Source organism: Heloderma suspectum, chromosome 3 (assembly GCF_057233095.1).
Source record: "Heloderma suspectum isolate Gila_16-S chromosome 3, 16-S_ref, whole genome shotgun sequence".
NCBI lineage: Eukaryota > Metazoa > Chordata > Lepidosauria > Squamata > Helodermatidae > Heloderma > Heloderma suspectum.
Window position 1 is genome coordinate 299,461,719 of NC_139460.1, and position 21,688 is coordinate 299,483,406.

The following is a 21,688-nucleotide window of genomic DNA, read 5'->3' on the forward strand; positions in this document are numbered from 1 at the left end:
GCAACACCCATCAACTCTTCAGCCAGCTAGATAAGGACAATGCAGATGCAAACTATAAGCAGATACTGGTAGAGGATGCCAGTCTCTAAGGTTTTTGCAAAAGATTCAGGGACCATCCATTAAGTCTGTCATGAGTCACAGAAGAAACAGCAAAACTGTGACAAAGGTAGAACTGGCCATTGCTGAAAAAGAGGCAAAGTGCAAGGGAGAGAAGGTGAAAAAGCCCTTGAAAGAGTGACATCAACGTTTTGCAAAAACATCTTAATTTTGCTACTGTACAGAATGAGAATTGGCCCACAGGTTTATCAAAAACAGTTCTCACTACTTTGCTGTAATGAAACAGCCCCTGCAGTTTTGATCCCACTCCCATGGAAATATGACACCAGGCTTTCAACGAGCTGTGCCAGAACTGACTGCGTATATCTTTAATGATAAATAATGGCAGTAAAAATTAGATGGGAAGCTCTCACTGATCTCCTTCTATGAGAGCATAACTATGATCCAACTGTGAATTTTAGACCTTGCATGCTTTACCCCAGTAGATGATGGTTCCAATTATGTTTCAGAATATTTCTGCTTTCCTTTATGTTGTTGCCACCTATACAGAAGATGCAGTGTTTGGTGTCTGTGTTTTACTTACTCCGAAATGACTATACCCAGTGGTAAGAGGTATATGTCGGTAACAATCCCTAGTAAAGCTGCTGAGGGTTAATGTTGGTGCTCCTGGCAGCGATGGTAGTGCTGAACCAGAAAGTGCAACAGGATGAACCACAAAGAGGTGGTGCTTATTGCTTGAGGTTTAAAGTTACCATTGTTGTTTTGGTGTGATGGCTGTTGTGCCATCCCAACTAATTGTCCAAGGCAATCTGGACTGAACAGCATGGGGACTGAAGGTGTGGGTTGTATGTGACCAGTAGCCTGATCTAAAGCACCCATCAGCAAAGGTATACCACACCTGGAAGCACCCTGGACAGACCTGGTATTGGGTTGGCATCACTGGGCACTGCTGAATCCACAGCCCAGCAGGGGTTCCGCTACTGACTCTGGAGGCCTTGGCCCTGCCCGTCCTTGCTGTTGCTGCCTGCTCACCTGCCTTCTCCAAGCATGCAACCAGTGACAAGAGCAAGGAGATGGAGCCGCACTCACCATTTGTTTTGCCCTCTGTTCCTGGGCGGTAGTGTCAATACGACCCAGAGGAAGAAGGCAAACAGATGTGGGCAGGGGTGATCATGGGTCACTCAGGGAGGACATCTTGCCCCATGACCTCCTAAAATCTGCAGCCAGCACTGACCCTGGATTAGCTGCTCCCAGTCTCCTCGTCTGCAGCTATCTAGGCCACGTTTTGCAATACGTAGGTCAGATGCCTGTAGTGACAACCGTATAGGAAATGGGAAAATCGGCATAGTATTGATTACTCACCACTCAGTACTCACTATTGTCGAAGCAATAGTTGTGGAACACTTCTACTAGCAGTGAAAAATAAGGCTTCACGTTTAACAACTTTTATACCATGGACTAGATCCAAACTTAGTCATACTTCATCTAGATGCATGAGTAACGCACGTCCCATTGATTTCAGTGGATGCACTTTAAGCATAACTAAATTTGGATCCAACCCGATATATCTCACAGCCTTTTAAGCACAACAGAGTTTTAGAAACCCAAAGAAATGGAAACTGAAGCAATTTCAATTTTTGATTTAGTATTTGCATTGTGTAATGTAACTGTTCAGCTATAATTAAGAATCTTGTTGCATTAGATTATATTTTTTTCTTTGCCAAAACTGTTGTATCTTTTAATTAGATCTTTCCATTAAAGAAACTCCATATTAATATATGCAGTCAGCAAAAAAAGAATGGGGAGGGTCTTTTTGTATTTGTATTTACCCAACCAGGTGGCCTGAAACTAGGACTTACAAGTCAACTTGTTTTGAGAGCAGACACAATATGATTGAGTAGAGGACAGACAAAGGGAATACACAGGGGAACAGAAGTCTGCAATGGTAACTAACAAACACCTTGGATACAGGGCCAGCCCAAGACACTTTGCCACCTAAGGCCGAGGAAAAGATGGCAGCCCTCTTCACTTTATGTATCTGACTTCAACACTGGTACCAGCATAGCATCCTCTACTGCATCTAAGGGCAGCAGGCTAGTTTAGGGGTTCAGGGCAGGCCATGTGGCACACAGTTCTGTCCTCCGACACCTCACCCTCTCTGACCCCTCCCTTCCCAGCATCTGTCTCCTAAGGTGGCCACCTTGTTCTGCTTAATGGTAGGGCCAGCCCTATTTAGGTCTCTAAATCCATCGCTTTCCTATTTTCAAGCCACTCATCTGTTTCAGGAAAAGTACAGGATACCTTCCTTGCTGCCCCTGAAGGACGTTACCTGTTCAGGGGACCCTATGTATATCTACAGAGAAAGACAAGAGATAGTAAAGAGCACTTTCTGAAGTGTTGCAGCCTAGCAATATCCCACCCACCAAAGTACGTCAATAAGAACTGAGTGGCCATGGTCCAGTGTCTGCAGGCCTATGTCTGATAACCTTCTTGTTCACTTCCATCCAAAGAGAAATGTCTCCTAACAGGGCATTGTACTCAAGTTTCCTTCTTCATAGAAGAGAATGAGAAGCCCTATCATGGATTGGGCTTTGAATTACATTCTACAGCCATGACCCAACACCCCACATGCCTATAAGATTCTTTTTCTTTTCTTTTGGAGGGCAACACCATACAGATGAACAGATAGCATCCACCCATCATTCTTCCATTCACAGAAATATAGAACTGGCTCTGTAAATGGACACTGGAGCCACTGCTCATGGTATATCTCTAAATACAGGCAGGAGTTCATTAACGTCCAGGTGTATTTAAAGTGGTTCAACGGAGACCTCAGGGTCAGATCTTTGTTGAAGGGAGACCCTGTCCACAACCCAGCATCTGTTGTTGGGTTATGGCATAAAACTGAACCACCTGACAAGCAAATTTTCTGACGCAACAACAACCTCAGACTTTGGTGGTGCTCAACACCTGCTTGTTTCTTTGACCATGGAATCATCCAATAATGAGCACTGTGGAAGATTAAGCAGCCAGGTAACTCTGAAATTACCAGTCAATACTGGAATGGGAAAAGCCAATTTTCTACCGTGAAGCATACAGTATTCATAGGCTCAAATTACAGCTATATGCAAACAACACTTTTTGTCCCCAAGACTGACCTTTGACTATTTACATCATGAAATACCCAAGCTATCAGAATTATTTTTTCCTTGCCAATGTTTTGCACTAAGCACTGATGCTTCTGAAAAGGTGCTGTTGCCATTTTTCCTGTAAATTAGGCAGCAAGTTCTCATTTCAGCTTGCATCAACATCCCTACCTCATATCTGGACATAGGTTGACAATGGAAAATAAATTCTGATGTCTTGTACAGGAATCCTCTGTTGATTTCCCCAGTAGGTTCGCATCCCAGCCCCGACAACAGTCTCTGGTGTATATAATTTGTGCTGTTATGGCCCAATCATGGCATACAGCACATCTAGAAGTAAGGATTAATGAATGTGCAATGTTCCAATGAGCAAGAATGCCAAAAGCTATCTGCTGGTTGGATAAAAAAGGCAAAGCATAATTAAAGGCATGCACACAGACAGTATAAACACACAGCTATGGAAAAGCTCAATGGCTTGTCCCTAATTATGTGGCAGGAAGGATGTTTACCTATGGAAAGAGAGAGAAGGATTGCCTGTTGTGTACCAACCAGCTCATCCTTTTCATTCTCCTATGAAAACACAGGTCAACAATTACAAATATGCTTGCTACCTGCCTTCCTACCTCTGCAGTTTAGAGAGAGAGCAGTAGCATTAAGGAAAGTGCACGCCAGAATGGAGATAGTTACATCAGTGAAAAGCCCATGTAATTTCCATCAATTGCTGGCAAGCGACAAGCTGTTCCCTGTCTTGCTCTGGCTCATAGGTGAACACTAAGAAATTGCAGCTATTCGAAATAGCTGAAGCAGGAGTCATTAGGCTTTAAAATGGAAGAGTTTTCTAAGCTTAAACCCTTAAAGAGCTGGAGCAAAGAAAGGAAGTGTGAGTGTGTGTGTGTTTTTTAAACACCAGTGTGTTTTTTAAACACCAGCGGTTTTGAATGTGTTTTCTGCGTAGCTCTGTTTCTGATTTTCCTCATTCCTTTTTTGGATGTACAGTCTTAATACTAATATACTTGCTACAGCTGACTACTGTGTTGAAGTGTAAAGGTTTGATGACGAAGTTCGCCAAGAGAGAGGCAGAGGGACATTAGAAATTTTACTGGTCTTCTGTTTTACTGTTGCTCTTGAATTTCACCACCATGACTGTTATGTTGTCAGGGCATCCTCTGTAAAACGACTGCAGGACTATACTCTTGGCTCCGAAATGTGGTTCATCCAAGCGTTCTTTGATGAACCGTACAGCCTCCTCATTGCTAAAGGCATCCCACAGCCCATCAGATGCTAAGATCATGAACTCTGGTTGGAGTTTGTCCAGGTCAAAGGTTAGGATATCTGGGTCAGGGATGACAACGTTCAGATTTTTCAGCGGATAATCTCCAAGGGAGCGGGACATGGCCAGGATCCCCTGAACACGCCAGGAACCATTAAAACTGATGAAGCCACCTGGAGGAAAGAAAACAAACAAACATGCACACGTTCTATTAAATTGCTTCTGTATGACATTTCAAGCCCCTGGGCTGTAAAACTAGTTAGAAAAACTGAATTATTTTACTTTGCATTGCTTCTTACAATCTTTTTTCCAGACTCCACATCTCCTCACATTTCTGCATCTCCTTTCCCATAATGCATCAGTGCATCTGTTGCCAAAACATTGGAAAAGACTCCACAGGGACACCATTTGGAAAAGGAGAAGCTGTGAACCAACTTTCTTCTTTGGAAAACTATCCCATTATAACTGTAATTCTGCTCTATTTTAACAGAAACTTCAGCAAGGAGTACAGACCTACAGGGTGCCATATTTTAAGGTCGAATTTACACCTTACTCACAACATGGGATGCTGCCAAAAATCAAACCACTGAATTAAGTTATCCCCTTTCTTCCTCTGCAATGTGTAGGAATGTTTACCCAGCTCATGATGTCATCATATTCTGTGTTTGCCCTCCCTTGTTCAGCTTCATTGGCTGCTGCTGGTAACACACATTCCATCTCCTTAACATGGATTCCACACTTACACTTGGGAAGGGTGCAGTCTTGAAAGGCGACTAAGAAATGCATTAAATATGCATTAAAATAAATTAAAAACATACACATTACAGGAAGGGAGGTGCTTGGGGAGAACCCAACATGGGGAAACCATTTTTGGTAGCATCCCCTCATGGGTAGCATTTTGTTCCATTGCAAAGTGACAGTCCTATGCACATTTACGCTGTGAGACTTACATGCATAAGGTTTGGCTGTTAAAAAAAGAAAAGGAAAAAAGATGCTCTGTGAGAAAAAAAAGTATATTGACTAGTATGAAATATTAACAGAACCAAAGTAATTGGATTGTGAAGATGCTCCTCTTGGAGTTATTTCTGCCCTGGTTCTACTGAAAAATCCATTTTATGTTACATATCTTCAAATCCTAGAGATGCATGAAGTACAGGAAATATCCGAACATTGCTATAAGGAGTTGGGTTGTGTCAGTATCCATGCCAACGGTACTGAAATGGTTGACACACAGATTCCTGGAGGCAAGTACATTTTTATATTTTTTAGCTCGCCAAATGAATATGACAAATTGCTGAACAGCAAGAAAACTCAGGCTTCATCTCTGCAGGCTGCCATACAGGAAATCTTGCTGGTGCTCAGGCAATGTGCCCTCTAACTCTAATCAAGCCCTCTGTCTCCCATTGGGACAATTCCAGAAGAGGTTCACACTCTCTTACAAAGATTTATGAAGGAGATGGGACATCAGACACACTCTTATAGAGACCAAAATCTCACCCCAGAGCACGAAGAAAAGAAAAACACACACAAACAAAAGTTTATCCTTCTTCCCATCGAGAGGCCTTGGCTGAGCTGTAATGGTAATGATCCGGAAAAGTCTTGAGAAAACAATCACCCTACGCTTTTGAGTTCAGCTGAGAAAATGCAAGGAAAGGGGAAATAAAATCTGGGTACAAATAGTAACAGCAAAGGAACTGGCACCACAGGAGGGAGGAGGCATTGTAGTTGTGTTAAAATCCATCAGCGAAATGCCATTATGTTTATTGACTGCATGGGAAACAACTGGGGCTGTGCCTGTGTAGCCCCTTTTAAAAAGCGGAAGTCTCCCAAACAGTGGTTTGACAGGGAAGGGGCAGCAATGAGAAGTGGAGCTCACTGAATCCACATCTCCACTCCATCTCCCAATCATTCGGCGGGATTTCAGCTGTGTTTAATGGGCTATGTGTGTGCAGTGCTCAAATTACCAGAGGTGGGGGAGCATGATCCCAGACCCCTACCTTTTGAAATGGTCTCCTTAACTATTGTAGAAGGCTAAAATAATGGCATGACTTCGCCCCCTTACCTCTATTTTTTTACCTCCTATGCCCCTTTTCCTGGTCTGGATTTCCATGTGTCTGTGACTATGTGCTTTGCTGAGGAGGGCAGTCTGGTCTCCAGTTCCTTACTGCTTTGTTTAATCAGAGTCAGAGACTATCTATCCAGATCCACCCATGCTATATCCCCAGACAGGATCTCTCTTTATCTAGCATGCCCCATGTACTTGGTTTGGCTAGATACACTCGCCTGTTGATCAAAGTCTCCTGCCACATCCTAAGGGTCCCTACTGCCTTAGAGAATCTATGTACACTAGCTGAGCTGTGGAGGCTGGTGGCTCTGATTTCGGTGGGGCTGTGGTTCCATTCTGGGTTTCAGTCAGAACCTGCCAGAACTCTAAAGGAGCTAGCTATACAAGGTGTCAAACCTATTTTGGGGATAAGGTTCAGCACCTTGGGTAGCTCTTTTAGAGCTGTGGCTGGTTCTGACTGAAACCCCAACTGGACTCATGGCCCCACCAAATTCGGAGCCACCAGCCTCCTGTAGCTGAGGGAACTTTCCAGGCAAGTAGAGCAGCTTCACAAAGCGCTGTAAAACTTATCCGAGGCAATGCCAGGATCCAAAATAATTGGATGGAAGGCAAATGCATTCTTGAATGCTAGGGGAATGAGCAAGAGAAGGTGGGGTGGTTTTTTGGCCAATAGAAACTAACACAGGAGAGAGCTGGATTCTGTCCCCTTGGGCTGCAGTACTTAAATTACGGGGGAACCAGAGAGAGGCACTTCTTCCAACAGCTCCCTTCTTAGATGGCTATAGGGAAGGCATGATTGGCTAAACCCTGATGAAAGGGGTCAGGGGATTTGTGGATTTTATTATGGGCCCCTTTCCCCCATCATGTAAACATTGCGTGTATGGTCCCAGGTGCCAAGCATGGAAAGGGAATATCATGCACAGTATTTGTTTCCATGTGTGATTCCTCAGCCAACTACGGATCCTGCTTCAGCATGTATACAGCCCCTAGCTGGATGACGGTATTTTGGAGGGTGTGGTAAGGTTTGGTTCTTGAGATTTAAAAGATCTCTTTGCTTGGATTGTAGGAAGGCTGAAATATTTGTTAATATATTTGTACCCAGCCTTTCCTCTGAGAAGACCCTGCAAGGTGGCTAAGGACTGAAAAATCAGAGGAAACCCCAGTGTAAACAAAGCTAAAAACTTTCAAAACAAAACAACAGAAAACACAGTGGTAAGAACAGTCAGCAGTATATCACTCAACAACATCCCCATCAGCAGTTTCTTTAAGAAGTTTCTATCCAGTCCAAAAACCTCTCTGAAACAGACAGATCTTCACCAGCCACCAAAAGGAATGCAATGATGGGGCTAGGAAAACTTGAGCTGAGCCTCTAATGTGTATATTCTGATAGTATCTCTACTGCTGTTCACACTAGGAAGAAGCTGCTGCCTCCAAGTTAATGGGACATGCCTCCTTTGAGTGCTCTGTCTTCAGCTTGCTGTGATACAGTGATGGATGGGAGCTAATTCACATACTGGTAATACAGATATAACGTACATCACACCATGCATAGTGGATTAGCAGGGATGGCCATCCACCAAAAAGGAGGAAATGCATCAGCAAAAAAGAAGGTAAGAGAGGACACTGATTTGCATATGCTAATGTCTCTCTTTTCATATCTGTATAAGCTCTGATTCTCACAATCACTCAGTTGCCTTCAAGGCCATATGGTACCCTTTCCCAAGCCTAGACAAAGGGTGTGTTTCCATACTATCGCCTTCACTTCTTTTCCAACTTTGTTGCGCTGTTTCCCCAAGCGCATTTTCTCTCTCGTGTGTTTCCAGTCCCCAAAGGACCCAGTCTAGCATTGTTGTACCCTGGCGGGCTGCGCTGTTCCCACGGAGCCCTAATCACGTTATTCTCTTAATGGCTGGGTGGAGCCTTTTTGGAGTGGTTTGGGTCTGCTTACCCCGTCTGTTTTCTTGCCTCCTCCTGTTTCTGATTTCCCCCTCCCTCGCCCCCTCTGAAGTTTCCCACTCTGGCCAGTCTCCTCCTTAGCTTCCCACCCCTTTTGTTTTGCTTTAGAGAAGGAGCGAAAAATCAAAGCACTGTGTCTGGAGCATCCCCCCCCCCAACTTTCTTTCTTAGCCCTAAAACGGGAGCGTCTGTGTGCATCTTTCATCTCTGCCTGACTGCTCCCTCCAGGATCATCCTCCCCTCTCCTTCACATAACTTCGGTGGTCCCGCCTCCTCGGCTGTGTTTCCAGGACAATAGAAGGAGAAGCTAATGGATGAGTACAGGATTTTTAAAAAGGCTTTCCTTTTCTCCCCTGAAAGTCCAGATGCACCTGCATTTCAGGAGCAAGCCTCATTGAGCACAATGGGAGTTACTTCTGAGTAGACACACATATGCTTGTGCTGGGAAAGGGGGGGAGGAGAACACAAAGAGGGAAACTAGCCCCCATTTTAACCCAGAGGATCTCATTGACCACAAAGGGAGATACTTCTGACAAGACAGTAATGGGTTTGTTATGGGAAAGAGACCGAAACCAGCCCCCCTTTTAACGCACAGGATCTCTGTTTGGAAGCTGTGAAGGAGTTACGTCCTAAGGCAATGGACCAAAGCCTCGAGATTACTTAATCGCATTTCAAGGCCTGAGGGCTTTGATATGTGCTGTGTCCATTGAGGGGCTTCTCTGTCATTTCTGTGGTCATTGAGAGGGTAAGCCTCATTCAGCACAATGGGAAAAAACACCCCTTGACTGGGGTCATGGGCTGTGTTCTAGTGCTTATTTTCAATAATGTTTTAAAAGTTGGTCCCTCGGCATCCTGCTCCAAAATGGCGGTGAAACTTCCGGAAAACACGGAGGGAAAGCGTTGGTTCACTGAGGTCAGAACGACACACCCACAAAGGCCGGGCTACACGCCCCATGGGCAGGGCTAAGACAGAGAACCCAGTGTGATTGTGGAAACAGGTCAGTAACAGAGCCGCCATAACCGGGAAAAGTCAGGCTATAAGCAGTCTCAAAAGAAGCGGGTTTTCAGAGATAAAATGTGACACTGGGGCAGAATGGCCATGACGTCATGGAACCACAGAGACCCCATGGCGCAGGCAGGTTGGAGTAAATCGCTGATGGAAACACAGCCAAACATGCTATTTTACACAGTTTCAACATGCTATTTTACACTGCTTTATTTAACAATGCGTTGATAGAAAGCCATAACGTGTTAAAGCTTTCTAGGAAAAGAACAAATAGATACAGGAGGGATGACAGACCTCTTTATAGATGTGTTCCACAAGTATGATTGGCAAAATCATAAGGGAACAGAAATCACAGCATGCAAGAGTAAATGTTTGAGCACAGCATCCACCAGTAGCAAACAGAGGTGATATTCATAGGCCCTTTCTTCCCCCAATCTCCAAATCTTTGCAAGAAAAGAAACGGATGGTGGAACTGACTCTGCTTATCCTAGTCTGCATAGCCAGCACTTATGAATAGAAAGTGGCTTTTTTGCTCTCTCTGTAAAGCAAAGGCTGAAACTGGAACACAGCATATGTGGCATTGCCTGGGGCTGGATGAAAATCGTTTTCTTTAAAAGCACACACACCACTTTTCATGTTTTTGCCTTTTGAAAGAACACTTAAAAATTCTCATTACAAAACCAAACATTGTGCATTTCAAGCTGCTGCTAAAGAGGGAAAGTTTTTTAAAGTTTTTGGCACTGCTACATGTTGTTGCTAGAGGAGCTCACGTCAAAAGGATTTGAAGGTTCAACATGAATAAACTTTACTTCTATCAGGAACATGCAGCTTGAGACACCATCACCCAACACATCTTTCCACTCTACATGGAGTCAGACAGGCCGCTTAACGAGATCAGCCTCGGATGGCCTTCTCTCTGTCCCATCAGCCAGGACAGCTAGGCTGGTGGGGACGAGGGAGAGGGCCTTTTCTGTGGTGGCTCCCACTCTGTGGAACTCCCTCCCTAGGGAACTCCGCCATGCCCCCTCTTTAATGAGCTTCCGCCATGCATTAAAAACGTGGTTGTTCAGGCAGGCATTTGGGGTGGGTTAGGGTATTTTAGAAAATGTTTTTACTGTAGAATTTTATTGTTTTAAACTGTTTTATTGTACGCTGTACATCGCCCAGAGTGGCTGGGTGACCAGCCAGATGGGTGATGAATAAACTTAATAATAAATAATAAATAAATACATGGAGTCTGTGCATCCCAAGAGTCTACACCAGCCTTCTCCAATCTACTGCCCTTGAGATGTGTTAGACTACAATTCCCATTGGCCATGCTGGTTGGGGAGGATGGAGATTATATTCCAACACATCTGGAAGGCAGCAGGTTGGCGAAGGCTGGTCTACACAGATATTCTGGGGATGGTGGGAGCTGTAGGACTTTTTTTCTGTCTAAACATGCCATTATAAAATTATGGGAGAGACAAGTTTTTCTCCCTCCCTCATAATATTAGGCCTGAGTCACCCAAATGTGCCTGCTTCCAATCAACTTCAGGACTGTTCTTTGTACAACATGTAATTAAGTTATGGAATTTGCTACTGTAAGATGTGCTGGTGGCAGCAATCAGCCTAGATTACATTTTGAAAAATAAGACAAGTGCGACCAGCAAAAAAGATTGCAAAGTGGAGTGGTCCTGTTCAGATTTCCAGCCAGCCATGCCCTGGGCCAGTGTTGGGAGGTCGCCCCTACCGCCTTCTGAAATCCTCAGGTAGCCAGAATCAACATGCAGACAATAGGGCTCTTTTCCAAGGCTTTATTCTCCTTCAACCTAATGACGCTTACAGATGCTAATTGCTTGATCCTATGAGTGAGACTTAAGAGAGCTGCCTACTCGGGGGTTCTAACCTTAGGAATCAGTTGATCTCCATTTGGAGGGGAAGGCGGGAAACCTCTGTACTTATGGGCTAGGAGGAGAGAGTCCACCCTTTTCCCATGGGGCATTGGGGCGCCGCTGTTGCCATCCTGCCAAGTGGGCTGAGCACCTCCTCTCAGTGCCCGCCATCTCCCGCTTGATGCTGCACCGGTGCCTAGCATCCAGAAACTGCTGTTGCGCCTCCCGCTCCCTGCCAGGGTTGCTATCACTCTCAGGAATGTGTACCGGGAGGGGTTCTCCCCCTGGCTGCACCTCTGAACAGCGTGCGGGTTCCTCTCCCGCGGTTTCTATCTCTTCCTCAGAATCAGAACTTCTTTGGGGCTCTCTGGCCTCCGGTCCAACCCTGACAGCCAGGATACACCATTACATTACACTCCCCCTGCCCCAACAACTGTCAACCAGCATTCCAAGGCCCCTGAGCATGCTCAGTCCTCACTGGGCTGCTTTTGTTCCCCCCCACTAGGGTTCCCCCCCCCCAATTATTATTATTTTATTTCTGCAAATTTTAGAGATCCACCAAGTCTGCTGATAACTCACGCTTGTGTGTCAGTGGTGCAACATAATAATTCACACAGAGAACTGAATTAGTATACAGCAGGGGTGGACAATGGGTTGCCTTCCAGATGTTTTGGCCTACGAGTCCCATCAGCCCTAGCCAGCCAATGGTGAAGAATCATGGGAGTTGTAAGCCAAAACAACTGGAAGCTGCTCATCCCTGGTACACAGGATCAGTGATTCCCAATCGTGGGGTCCCAGATATTGTTGGATATTACCCATCATCCCCAGCCAGGGTGACCAACTTTCAGGGAGGTTGGGACATCAAACAACATTTGGGAACCATTAGATTAGATGATTAGGTCTACTGATGGCAGTATAGATTTGAATAACCAGATTATGGAACAAGCAACATGTTTGGGCATTACCTCCATGCCCTGCTTGTGAACTCCCAGAGATCCCTGGATGGCAGCAGCTAGAAACAGGATGCTTGACTAAAAAGGCCTTTCATAGAACCATTGCATTGGAGAGCGCATTGTGGGCCATTTAAAAGTCCAAAATGCAAGAAACTGAGAGCTAGGGCATCTCCAATGTATACCTGTCTAGCCTCTGCTGGAAGAGTCTACCACCCTTCTAGGTAACAGGTTCAGGGAGCAATCTTATGTCCCCTAGACAGCATCTGGGGGACATGGGATTTTTTGGTTTCCTGGCTCTGAGCTTGAAGACAGGGCTCCAAGCTCAAAGCCAGTGGCTCCAAGCTCGGAGCTGCACTCCCCACACTCTCCCTTGTAGCCAGTGCAGACAGAACTGTGCCAGCTGTAAACGGAGTGTGGAGATGGGGGAAAGGGGGCATTCCTGGGGACAAGGTGAAGGCCGGGGTGGCTGGCTTATGCCTTTTCCTATCTACATCCCAGCCTCCCTCCTTCCCCCTCCCCAAAGCCTCTGCTAGATGGGCAAATGCATAGGATACTCATAAGCCCTCAGACTCGGAGGCTTATGAGTACTCAGGGCACAACCCATTGGATTACGCCCTCAATTGTTGAACAGCACTTACCATTAATAAGTTTCTCCCTTTGTTCAGCTGAAATCTACCCTCCTGTAACTTACATCTAAACCAGGCTTCTGGGGCAGGAGAGAACAAACCTTTGCCCTCTTCTAAGTGACAGCCCTTCAGGTATTTTAAGAGCACGTTCTGGTCGAGCAAAGCAATTCTTATGTTCCTATATGCTAACCATGCAGGTATATCATAGTGTCATGGCTTCTTTAACTGACTGGACAGCTTATCAAGGTGTGGAGCAAAGAGTAGCTGTTTGCGGCACAAAATGGCCTCTTGAATCCCCTGTGCCATCTTGTGTGTTACTGCTGGATAGGCTCTCTGTGATGTTTACATGCTATGGCAGTTGTTCATTGGAGGCTATTATCCCCAAATGACTATTCTTGCTTCACAGGGTCAGCCCAGAGCAGCTAACATGCTGCAAGATGTACCCCAGGGTTCTTTGCAATGTTTCAAAGGGTGCTGGGGCAAAACTCTCTCTGACACACAAGCAACACAAATACAAAGCAGCTCTCAGCTAACAGACTTCTCGTATCCTTCTGGCTCAATCAATATGGCTAAATTAGTGAGAATACCATAGGTTATGTTGTCTGACTTGGTCTGAAAACTAAAATTTTAGAAGACTCTTATTTACCACTGGCTCCAGGTTTTGGAGGACCCAGGGTAAAAATGCCTTTAGCGAGCCCTCTTCCCTGAGGTGGCCCACTACCTCCTTGCTCGTGCTGCTACCAATTCACTGGCTCTTCATCTGGACCCAATTGGCATGAGGGAGATGGCAAACTGAGTATTGTCTTCTACTCTTTCTCCTTGCTCCTGTCACTACTTGATCTCTCAGGGAGGGCAGGCAAACAAGCAACAACAGCAAGAAAAAGAGCAGGGCCAAGGGACTGAAGGAACTGGCATCAGGCCCACTGCTAAGGCACGGGCCTTGGCAGGGGCCCAACAATACCAGCTGCTTATGCCGGACCTCAAAAACACCCCCCCCCCATCAAACAAATGCACATATAACATATTGAGAGAGAAATCACTTAAAGTTACATTTTCACTCGGCAGGTGCCGGACCTGAAAAACACCCCCCCCCCATCAAACAAATGCACATATAACATATTGAGAGAGAAATCACTTAAAGTTACATTTTCACTCGGCAGGATTGCTTTCTGCTGATTATTTAGTGGGAATTTTAAGAATAGTCATCTCTTTAATGAGGCCTCTTCTTCAGAATTACAATAATCAGGTTCAAATGTTAATTGCTAATAGGTACTCTCCTGTTAACTTGAGCACACTCCGGGAGAGAGCGGAGGACAGGAAGGCCTGGCATGCTATGGTCCATGGGGTCACAAAGAGTCGGACACGACTTAACGACGGAACAACAACAACACTCTCCTGTTAAAAAACTTACTTTGTACTCTCTGCGGGGAAGATATCAATGTTTTCTTCCCTCCACAATAGAGAATCATTGCCTGCTTTGAGTGAATCATTATTACCAGACATAAACTGCATTAGCAAGCAGGGCTGTCTGTTTGTGCATTCTAACCTAAGCTTCAATTTTTGTCTGCATAAGGTTACCTGACTTGTGTGATTCTTCTGCAGAAATGAAAACCTGGAAGTTAACAGAGTTTGTGTGGATCCTGGTCACAAATGTCACCTCTAGTCCACAGAACCACAATTAGATAATTGAGGTGCCTCATAGAGCTACATCCCTTAAGCTTTGCTCACTGGAGTAAAATCTTGGTAGCCCAGTTTTCCTAATTAGCAATTGCTGGAAAAACAAACCACATTTGGTGGCTTAACACAAGATGCGTTGACTAAAAGTTATAACCTCTTCAATAGAACACCTAAGAGAGCAATCCTGTCATTGTGGTAACGGGGAGATGCCATGATGAAGCAGCTGACAGTTCCAAAGTCCTGCCATGTGTCTGTGTGTGGCTTTTTCTATTTTTCCCCCTTCCAGTTCTTCTTCTCACCCTCCTCCCACTGACTGCAATGGGAGGAAATGAACTACACCAGCTCCAAGGTTGGTGTATTCTGTGGTCTGATTAGGCGGGTGTTGGCGGAATGAGCGGCCATAGAGTCCTGCAGGTCCACAGGAGGCCATAGAGTCCTGCAGGTCCACAGGAGTTCTGGAGGCATCCTGACATGCCTCCAGAACACCCTGTTTTGGTCCCCGCCACTGGCAGCTCAGCAACAGTGGTGGAATTTTCCACTGCCATACCAGGGTATCCTCCACCAACAGATATGCTGTCCCGAGAAAGAGATAGGTCTCCCTCTCTGCCGATGGTCTGGCAGTTCTACTGCATCCTTTGGCCCTTCAGCTGTCCTCCTGGGGAGCACAGGATTGAGCTCTAAGATAACACATTTAGGGGGCATTTAGGACAGAAAAAAGCCCTACAGCTCCTACCATCAGTCCAGCCAGACCTCTGCATGCAGAAGGTCCCAAATTCATAGAATCATAGAATAGTAGGGTTGAAAGGGGCCTACAAGGCCATTGAGTCCAACCCACTGCTCAGTGCAGGAATCCAGGTTAGAGCATCCCCAACAGATAGCTATCCAGCCTCGTCTTGAATGCCTCCAGTGTGGAAGAGCCCACCATCTCCCTACGTCATTGGTTCCATTGTTGTATTGCTCTAACAGTCAGGAAGTTTTTCCTGATGTTCAGCCGGAATCTGGCTTCCTGTAACTTGAGCCCATTATTCCGTGTCCTGCATTCTGGGATGATTGAGAAGAGATCCTGGCCTTCCTCTCTGTGACAACCTTTCAAATATTTGAAGAGCACTATCATATTTCCCCTCAGTCTTCTCTTCTCAAGGTTAAACATGCCCAGTTCTTTCAGGCTTTCTCCACAGGGCTTTGTTTCCAGTCCCCTGATCATCTTCGTTGCCCTCCTCTGAACTCTCTCCAGCTTGTCTGCATCCTTCTTAAAGTGCGGTGCCCAGAACTGGACATAGTAGTCCAGATGAGGCCTAACCAGTGCTGAGTAGAGGGGAACTAGTACTTCCCGGGATCTGGAAGCTATGCTTCTATGAATGCAGCTCAAAATAGCATTTGCCTTTTTTGCAGCCACATCACATTGTTGGCTCCTGTTCAGCTTGTGATCGACAACAATTCCAAGATCCTTCTCGCTTGTAGTGTTGTTGAGCCATGTATTCCCCATCTTGTAACTGTGCATTTGGTTTCTTTTTCCTAGGTGCAGAACTTGGCATTTTCCCTATTAAATGTCATTCTGTTGTTTTCTGCCCAGCGCTCCAGTCTATCAAGATCACTTTGAATTTTGTTTCTGTCTTCCAAGGTATTAGCTATCCCGTCCAGTTTTGTGTTATCTGCAAATTTGATCAGCATTCCTTGCACTTCCTCCTCCAAGTCATTAATAAAAATATTGAAGCGCACTGGGCCCAGGACTGAGCCCTGTGGTACCCTGCTCATTATCTCTCACCAGTTTGAGAAGATCCCATTGATAAGCACTCTTTGAATCCCATTCTGTAGACAACTGTGGAGCCACCTGATCGTTGTTTAATCTAGCCCACTTTGAGCTAGTTTGCTCATCAGCATATCATGGGGCACTTTGTTGAAAGCTTTGCTGAAGGCGATGTATATTATGTCCACAGCATTCCCACAGTCCACAAGGGAGGTTACCTGATCCAAAAATGAGATCAGATTCGTCTGGCAGGATTTGTTCTTGACAAATCCATGTTGGCTTTGAGTAATCACTGCATTGTTTTCAAGGTGCTTACAGATGGATTGCTTTATCATAAATTCAATTCCTCAGATCTTCAGTTAAAGAGTATCAGGTAGCAGATGATGGGAAAGACCTCTGAGAACCTGGACAGCCACTACCAGTCATACTAGGTTAGACAGACAAATAATCCATCCCAATACTGGGCTAGATGGACTAACAGTCCAACATGGTATAAGGCAGCTTCCTGTGTATCTACTATGAACTCTAATAGTGGATTCAGTGCTTTCCCAAAGGCCCAGGCTATGGAATTGGCATTCCCATGGTGATTCTGTTCCTCCACCACCACCACCACAACACAGCAGTAATATCAACCATTACTCACTGTATGATTTGAGCCCATCACACAATAACCTTCTCCTCCAGAAGCCACCAGTGATATGGAGTTGGGGAAATGCAGGTATATTATGACTTTAAGTCACATAATGGGCAATATTTGACATTATAGCTGTACGTAGGAAACTCACTTTAGGAATGCTGCTTCCTTTGGCAAGCTCATGTGGAGCCCTGGCCAAGGTAAAGATAACAGTCAGCAATACTGAATGTATTGTAGTGCTTCTGATTCTACATTAATGGTTCTGTAGAAGGCAGCAATTAAAAATGATTTAAATATTTCAAGTGAATGAATTCTTCTACACTATAAACAGCCTGTTGTCTCCCCTTGGGATTACTATCCAGAAGCCTTCCATTCTGTTTGGATCCTGAAGATATTTAGTACCACCAGGCAGCTCAAGTGTCTCCCATTACTTCACCTCCAAAGGTTCTCTTTTTACCTCCAGGATTCTCAAAGGTGTGAAGTGGACCTAGGGATGTTGGAGAAATTCACAACAGATTCAAATGAGTTTGGCTTTCTATTAATCCAACCTGTGGATTCTGCAGCAGACCGGCTTTTTAATTCTGGGTAGTGGTAGGTTGTGCCAATTCATGTTAGCGCTAATGCGCATTAGCTCTAATGTGAATTAGTGCATGTAGAACTAAATTCTGGTAAAAAAATTCTGGGTAAAAAAAACAAAACAGTTCCATCAATGAGCAGATGATGGAACAAAAGATGCCTGACAATCCACGGAACACAGATGGAACAGATTTAACAAAATCCGTACATCCGTACCTTTCCCAAGGAGAAGCTCCGTATAACTGCGTTACCAAAAAGGCAAACAGAGAAACAAACAGAAATATGAGATTACTACAATATTTTGTCAGAAGCCCTATAGAAGAAAATGCCAAACTTTATAAGCTTACCAGCTCTTTTAATCCTCTTCCTCTCCTTCAGCTGATAGGGCTTGTGATCGTGGGACAAAGGGATAGCATTTCCATCCTTATCGCACAAGACGCCCCTCGAATCCCCAACATTGGCCACTGTGAGCTCCTTATCTGACAGTAATGCAATCAGACATGTTGTACCTGAAAGGTGAAGAAGAACCAGGAAAGAGGAAGAGGCTATCAAGACAATGGAGTGAAAATCACTACTGCTCACATAACCCTTTTCCCCTCCACCTGCGTTATCTGCATTCAGCAGCCATTGGGAACAGCAGCTGCATTTGTATCTGAACGAAACATCTAGTATTCTGATGACAGCCTATTTAATGGTGCTGATCAAATCTGACAGTCAATTTCTTCCCTCCACAATATTTTTAGTATATCTGATTTTGGATTGGCATTACAGGGGTCAGTCCTTCAGCACAGCACTTCTCATCTGGCCTGTCATTTCAGGCTGTATTGCAGAAAACCTGCCAGGTAAAAGTCTATGTTGTTGCTTTTTTAACAGTCTATAAAGATCACTCCTTGTTTTTTGGGATACTAATTACATAAGTAATGCACAAAAGGCTTGCTAAAACACAACCGAGTTACACCTCACAGTGTGTGATAAATGGCAGTAGAGAATGGGCTCTAAATCACGAAAGGCAGAGGGAAATATATTCCCAGTGATAACCTGACAGCTGTCTTCTCCCACTGGGGAAGGAGAGTAATAAGAGAGGAAATTCCTATTGACATATCAGCCTGCTTGTAGCCTTTCATGACTGCCAGTGTCTTGCATTTACAAGATGTAGGAATACACTATATCTGGGGCAGCTGTAACTTATTTGACCTCTGTTAAAGGGAGAACCATCAGGAAAGGCAGCTTCTGTGCATTTGGCAATGCTAAGCCCCATTAACCAGTAAAGCGGCATAGGGAACATGTGGCCCTCCAGATGTTGTTCAGCTGCAACTCCAATCTGCCCTAGTGAGCATGGCAAATAGTGAGGGATAATGGGAGTTGCAGTCCAACAACACCTGGAGGGCTATGCATTCCCAACATCTGGAGGGCTATGCATTCCCCCATCCCTGCAATAAAGATTTACAAGTGTGCATCCTCTAAACATATAAAGCTGCCTTATGCATGTTCAAACAATTTAGCCAGTTCTGAATGGTGATGAGTGAATGGACCCTGTCATAATTTGGTCACCTAGTTATAAATTCAACATTATAAATTCAGATGAAAGTTCTCAGTTATTACACATTTTTGAATTATCATCACATTTTTGCATATGTGTACCCCCAAAGTGCATCATGGGAATGTGATCTTTTCAAGACATTTTTATTCAAGCAAGCTTTTGGCATGTAAGATGATTTGCTGGGTTGTGTCAGGGTGGACACTAAGCCCACAGAATCCCAGAGTAGTTCTGATTCTGAGGAAGAATAGCTGCTCCTGGGAGAGGAGTGCACTCATCCTTCCCAGGGCCAACAGCTGGCAGGGATTCCTCCCACCGGCATTCCTAGCATAGATAGCAGTCCCGGGAGTGAGAAAGCGCAGGAAGCAGACTTGCTGGACGTGCGACGCTGACGCAAGGAGCGGCGCCAAATGGAGGGCGCGGAAAGGAGGCGTAGTGCCCGGTTGGCGCGCAAACAACGGTTGCGCCCAGAGGATCCAAGGGAAAAGGGGAGGGACTCTCCCTAGCCCTTAAGTTCAGGGTCTGCCAGTGATTCTCCTTCAAACGGGGACCAACTGTTCCAACTTAGGGCATAGGTACTCTGCTGCTCATATCTAGTTGCTAACAGTAGAGTTGTTAAGTTGTAAAAGAAGAACAAAGCTTTGAAAAGAATCCCTTTGTCTGTGTCTGGACTTGGCTACTGGATTAGACTGAGAGAGGCCTCCAAGGAGCCCTTGACAGGCTGTGTGCTGTTTTATTCTTTTATTGTTGTGTTTTAATGTATTTGGTTTATGCTTGTTCTAACAATTTTTTAATTTCAGTTTTTATTATTGTTAGCTGCCTTGAGCACCATTTCTTAAATAAATCCAACAAAAAAATAAATGAATAAAAACAAACCTGACATGTGTAATATGGTGCTCTTTTCTGCCCCACATGTAACGCGTCACGATGCATCCTTCTCTAATTGGTTGTTATTACATGTACTTTGTTTACAGCCATCAACATCTGAGCATGTGAAAAGATGGCGGAGTTTGGATGCTTAGTGATGCAGAACACGCATGTGCACATAAAATATAAATTAACTCATAATCCTTCTCAGTTTGAATTACAAAAATGTGGAAGTTCATTGGAATGAAGTCAGAATTTTGAACCTTCTAGATTCAACTTACAAGCCAACTATTCTGAGTTCCAGCAAAATCACTAATTCTGACTGGTAGCCGTTATCCACTGTTCTTTTCCCTGAGACCTGCTATCGAAGACCCTTTTAACTGGGAACGCCATCCAGTGAACCTGTACGTGAAGCACATATTCTAAGCACCGAAGCATGGCCCCTCCCCTGATCGCTCTTTCTCCTGTGGTTGCAAAGACATCAGGAAATTAAGGGAGTGTCCTTGTGGAAAAGGAGGGCTTGAGGACATGCTCTCACAGAATTATATAACTCTGAGTAATTCAATGATTTCCCAAGGACTATTTCCTCATCTGTTTTACACTCTACAGTAAGGATCACTTTATGTATGGTGCATTTCCATGCTGAAAAATATCTGAACACTATTTTGTGTGATGAAACACACATATGGTTGTGGTTTTTTGCTGCATGTACATGCTGCAGAAACCCATTACTGGGCTCTGAGAGTGAATGAGCTCCAGCTGTCTCTAACATGTTAGCCTAGCATACGCTGTAGAAGGTGGCAAGGTTTTTCTATCTCCAAGCAGTAGTAAGTCTCCCTGAGCAAGCCAGGAGTTGCTATCACACACACTTTTCATCTGCAAAGAGCACTTAGCTCCTGCCAACAGTTTTCAAACTTTGACTATATTGCCAAGAAACTCCTGGCCATCTGCCACAGAACCCCTATGTCTTGCAATAAATTCTCAGTTCTGCGTTTACAGCACAACTCGTTTGTAGAGGCATACTGGCCAGGCCTGCCGGGCATCATCACCGTCCACATCAATTGAAATACAGCCTAGAGGAGCCTTCCCCAAGCTGGTACCCTTCAGATGTTTTGGAATACAACTCCCAGCATTCCTGACCACTGGCTCTGCTGCCTAGGGCAGATGGCAGTTGGTTCAAAACATCTAGAGAGAACCAGGTTGGGGAGCACACTCAATGTTCCATAACAGTGTGGAGCAATCTGTTGTTGAGGAAAACTTTCTGTCCTTATCAACCTTCTCATTGAAACCCTCCTAAGCACCATCAGAAGAACCCCAGAGGTAGTAGGTATACATCAGCTGGCCATGCCGGTCTGTGTCAATTGGCCATGCCCCCTCTCTGTCACATGTTCACAGTTAGTGAGAACTGTCCTGAGTAACCGTCCGTTCTATGTATTCAGGGCTCCAGTTCTCACTAATGCCAAACACATGGCTGCTGGGAGTGTGGCCAGTGGGATCCTGCTCCCCCTCAAAAGTTTGTTGAATGCATGGGGGGCAGGGTTGTTTGAACATCCCTTAGGGCTTTAAAACACCTCTTCTTTAAAACAGATTTAAGAAGTTTCTTAGTAATTACATTTATATCCTGCCTTTTCTCTAATGAGCTCAAGGTCATGTACACAGTTCCCCCACTGCCCATTTTATCCTCACAACAAAACTCA

The 21,688-nt window shown here is 44.9% G+C and overlaps 1 protein-coding gene across 1 annotated transcript in view; it reads right to left on the reverse strand.

Annotated features, from left to right (window-relative positions):
* Window positions 1-1,707: 1,707 nt before the first annotated feature.
* PPM1L (protein phosphatase, Mg2+/Mn2+ dependent 1L) overlaps window positions 1,708-21,688 on the reverse strand; it is a 254,980-nt gene continuing 234,999 nt past the window's right edge. The window contains exons 4-5 of the mRNA XM_084847408.1: window positions 17,935-18,096; window positions 1,708-4,646 (exon numbers count right to left, since the gene is read on the reverse strand). Of these exons, the coding sequence (XP_084703534.1) occupies window positions 4,300-4,646; window positions 17,935-18,096 (509 nt within the window). The 3' untranslated portion in view covers window positions 1,708-4,299. The remainder of the gene's footprint in view (window positions 4,647-17,934; window positions 18,097-21,688) is intronic.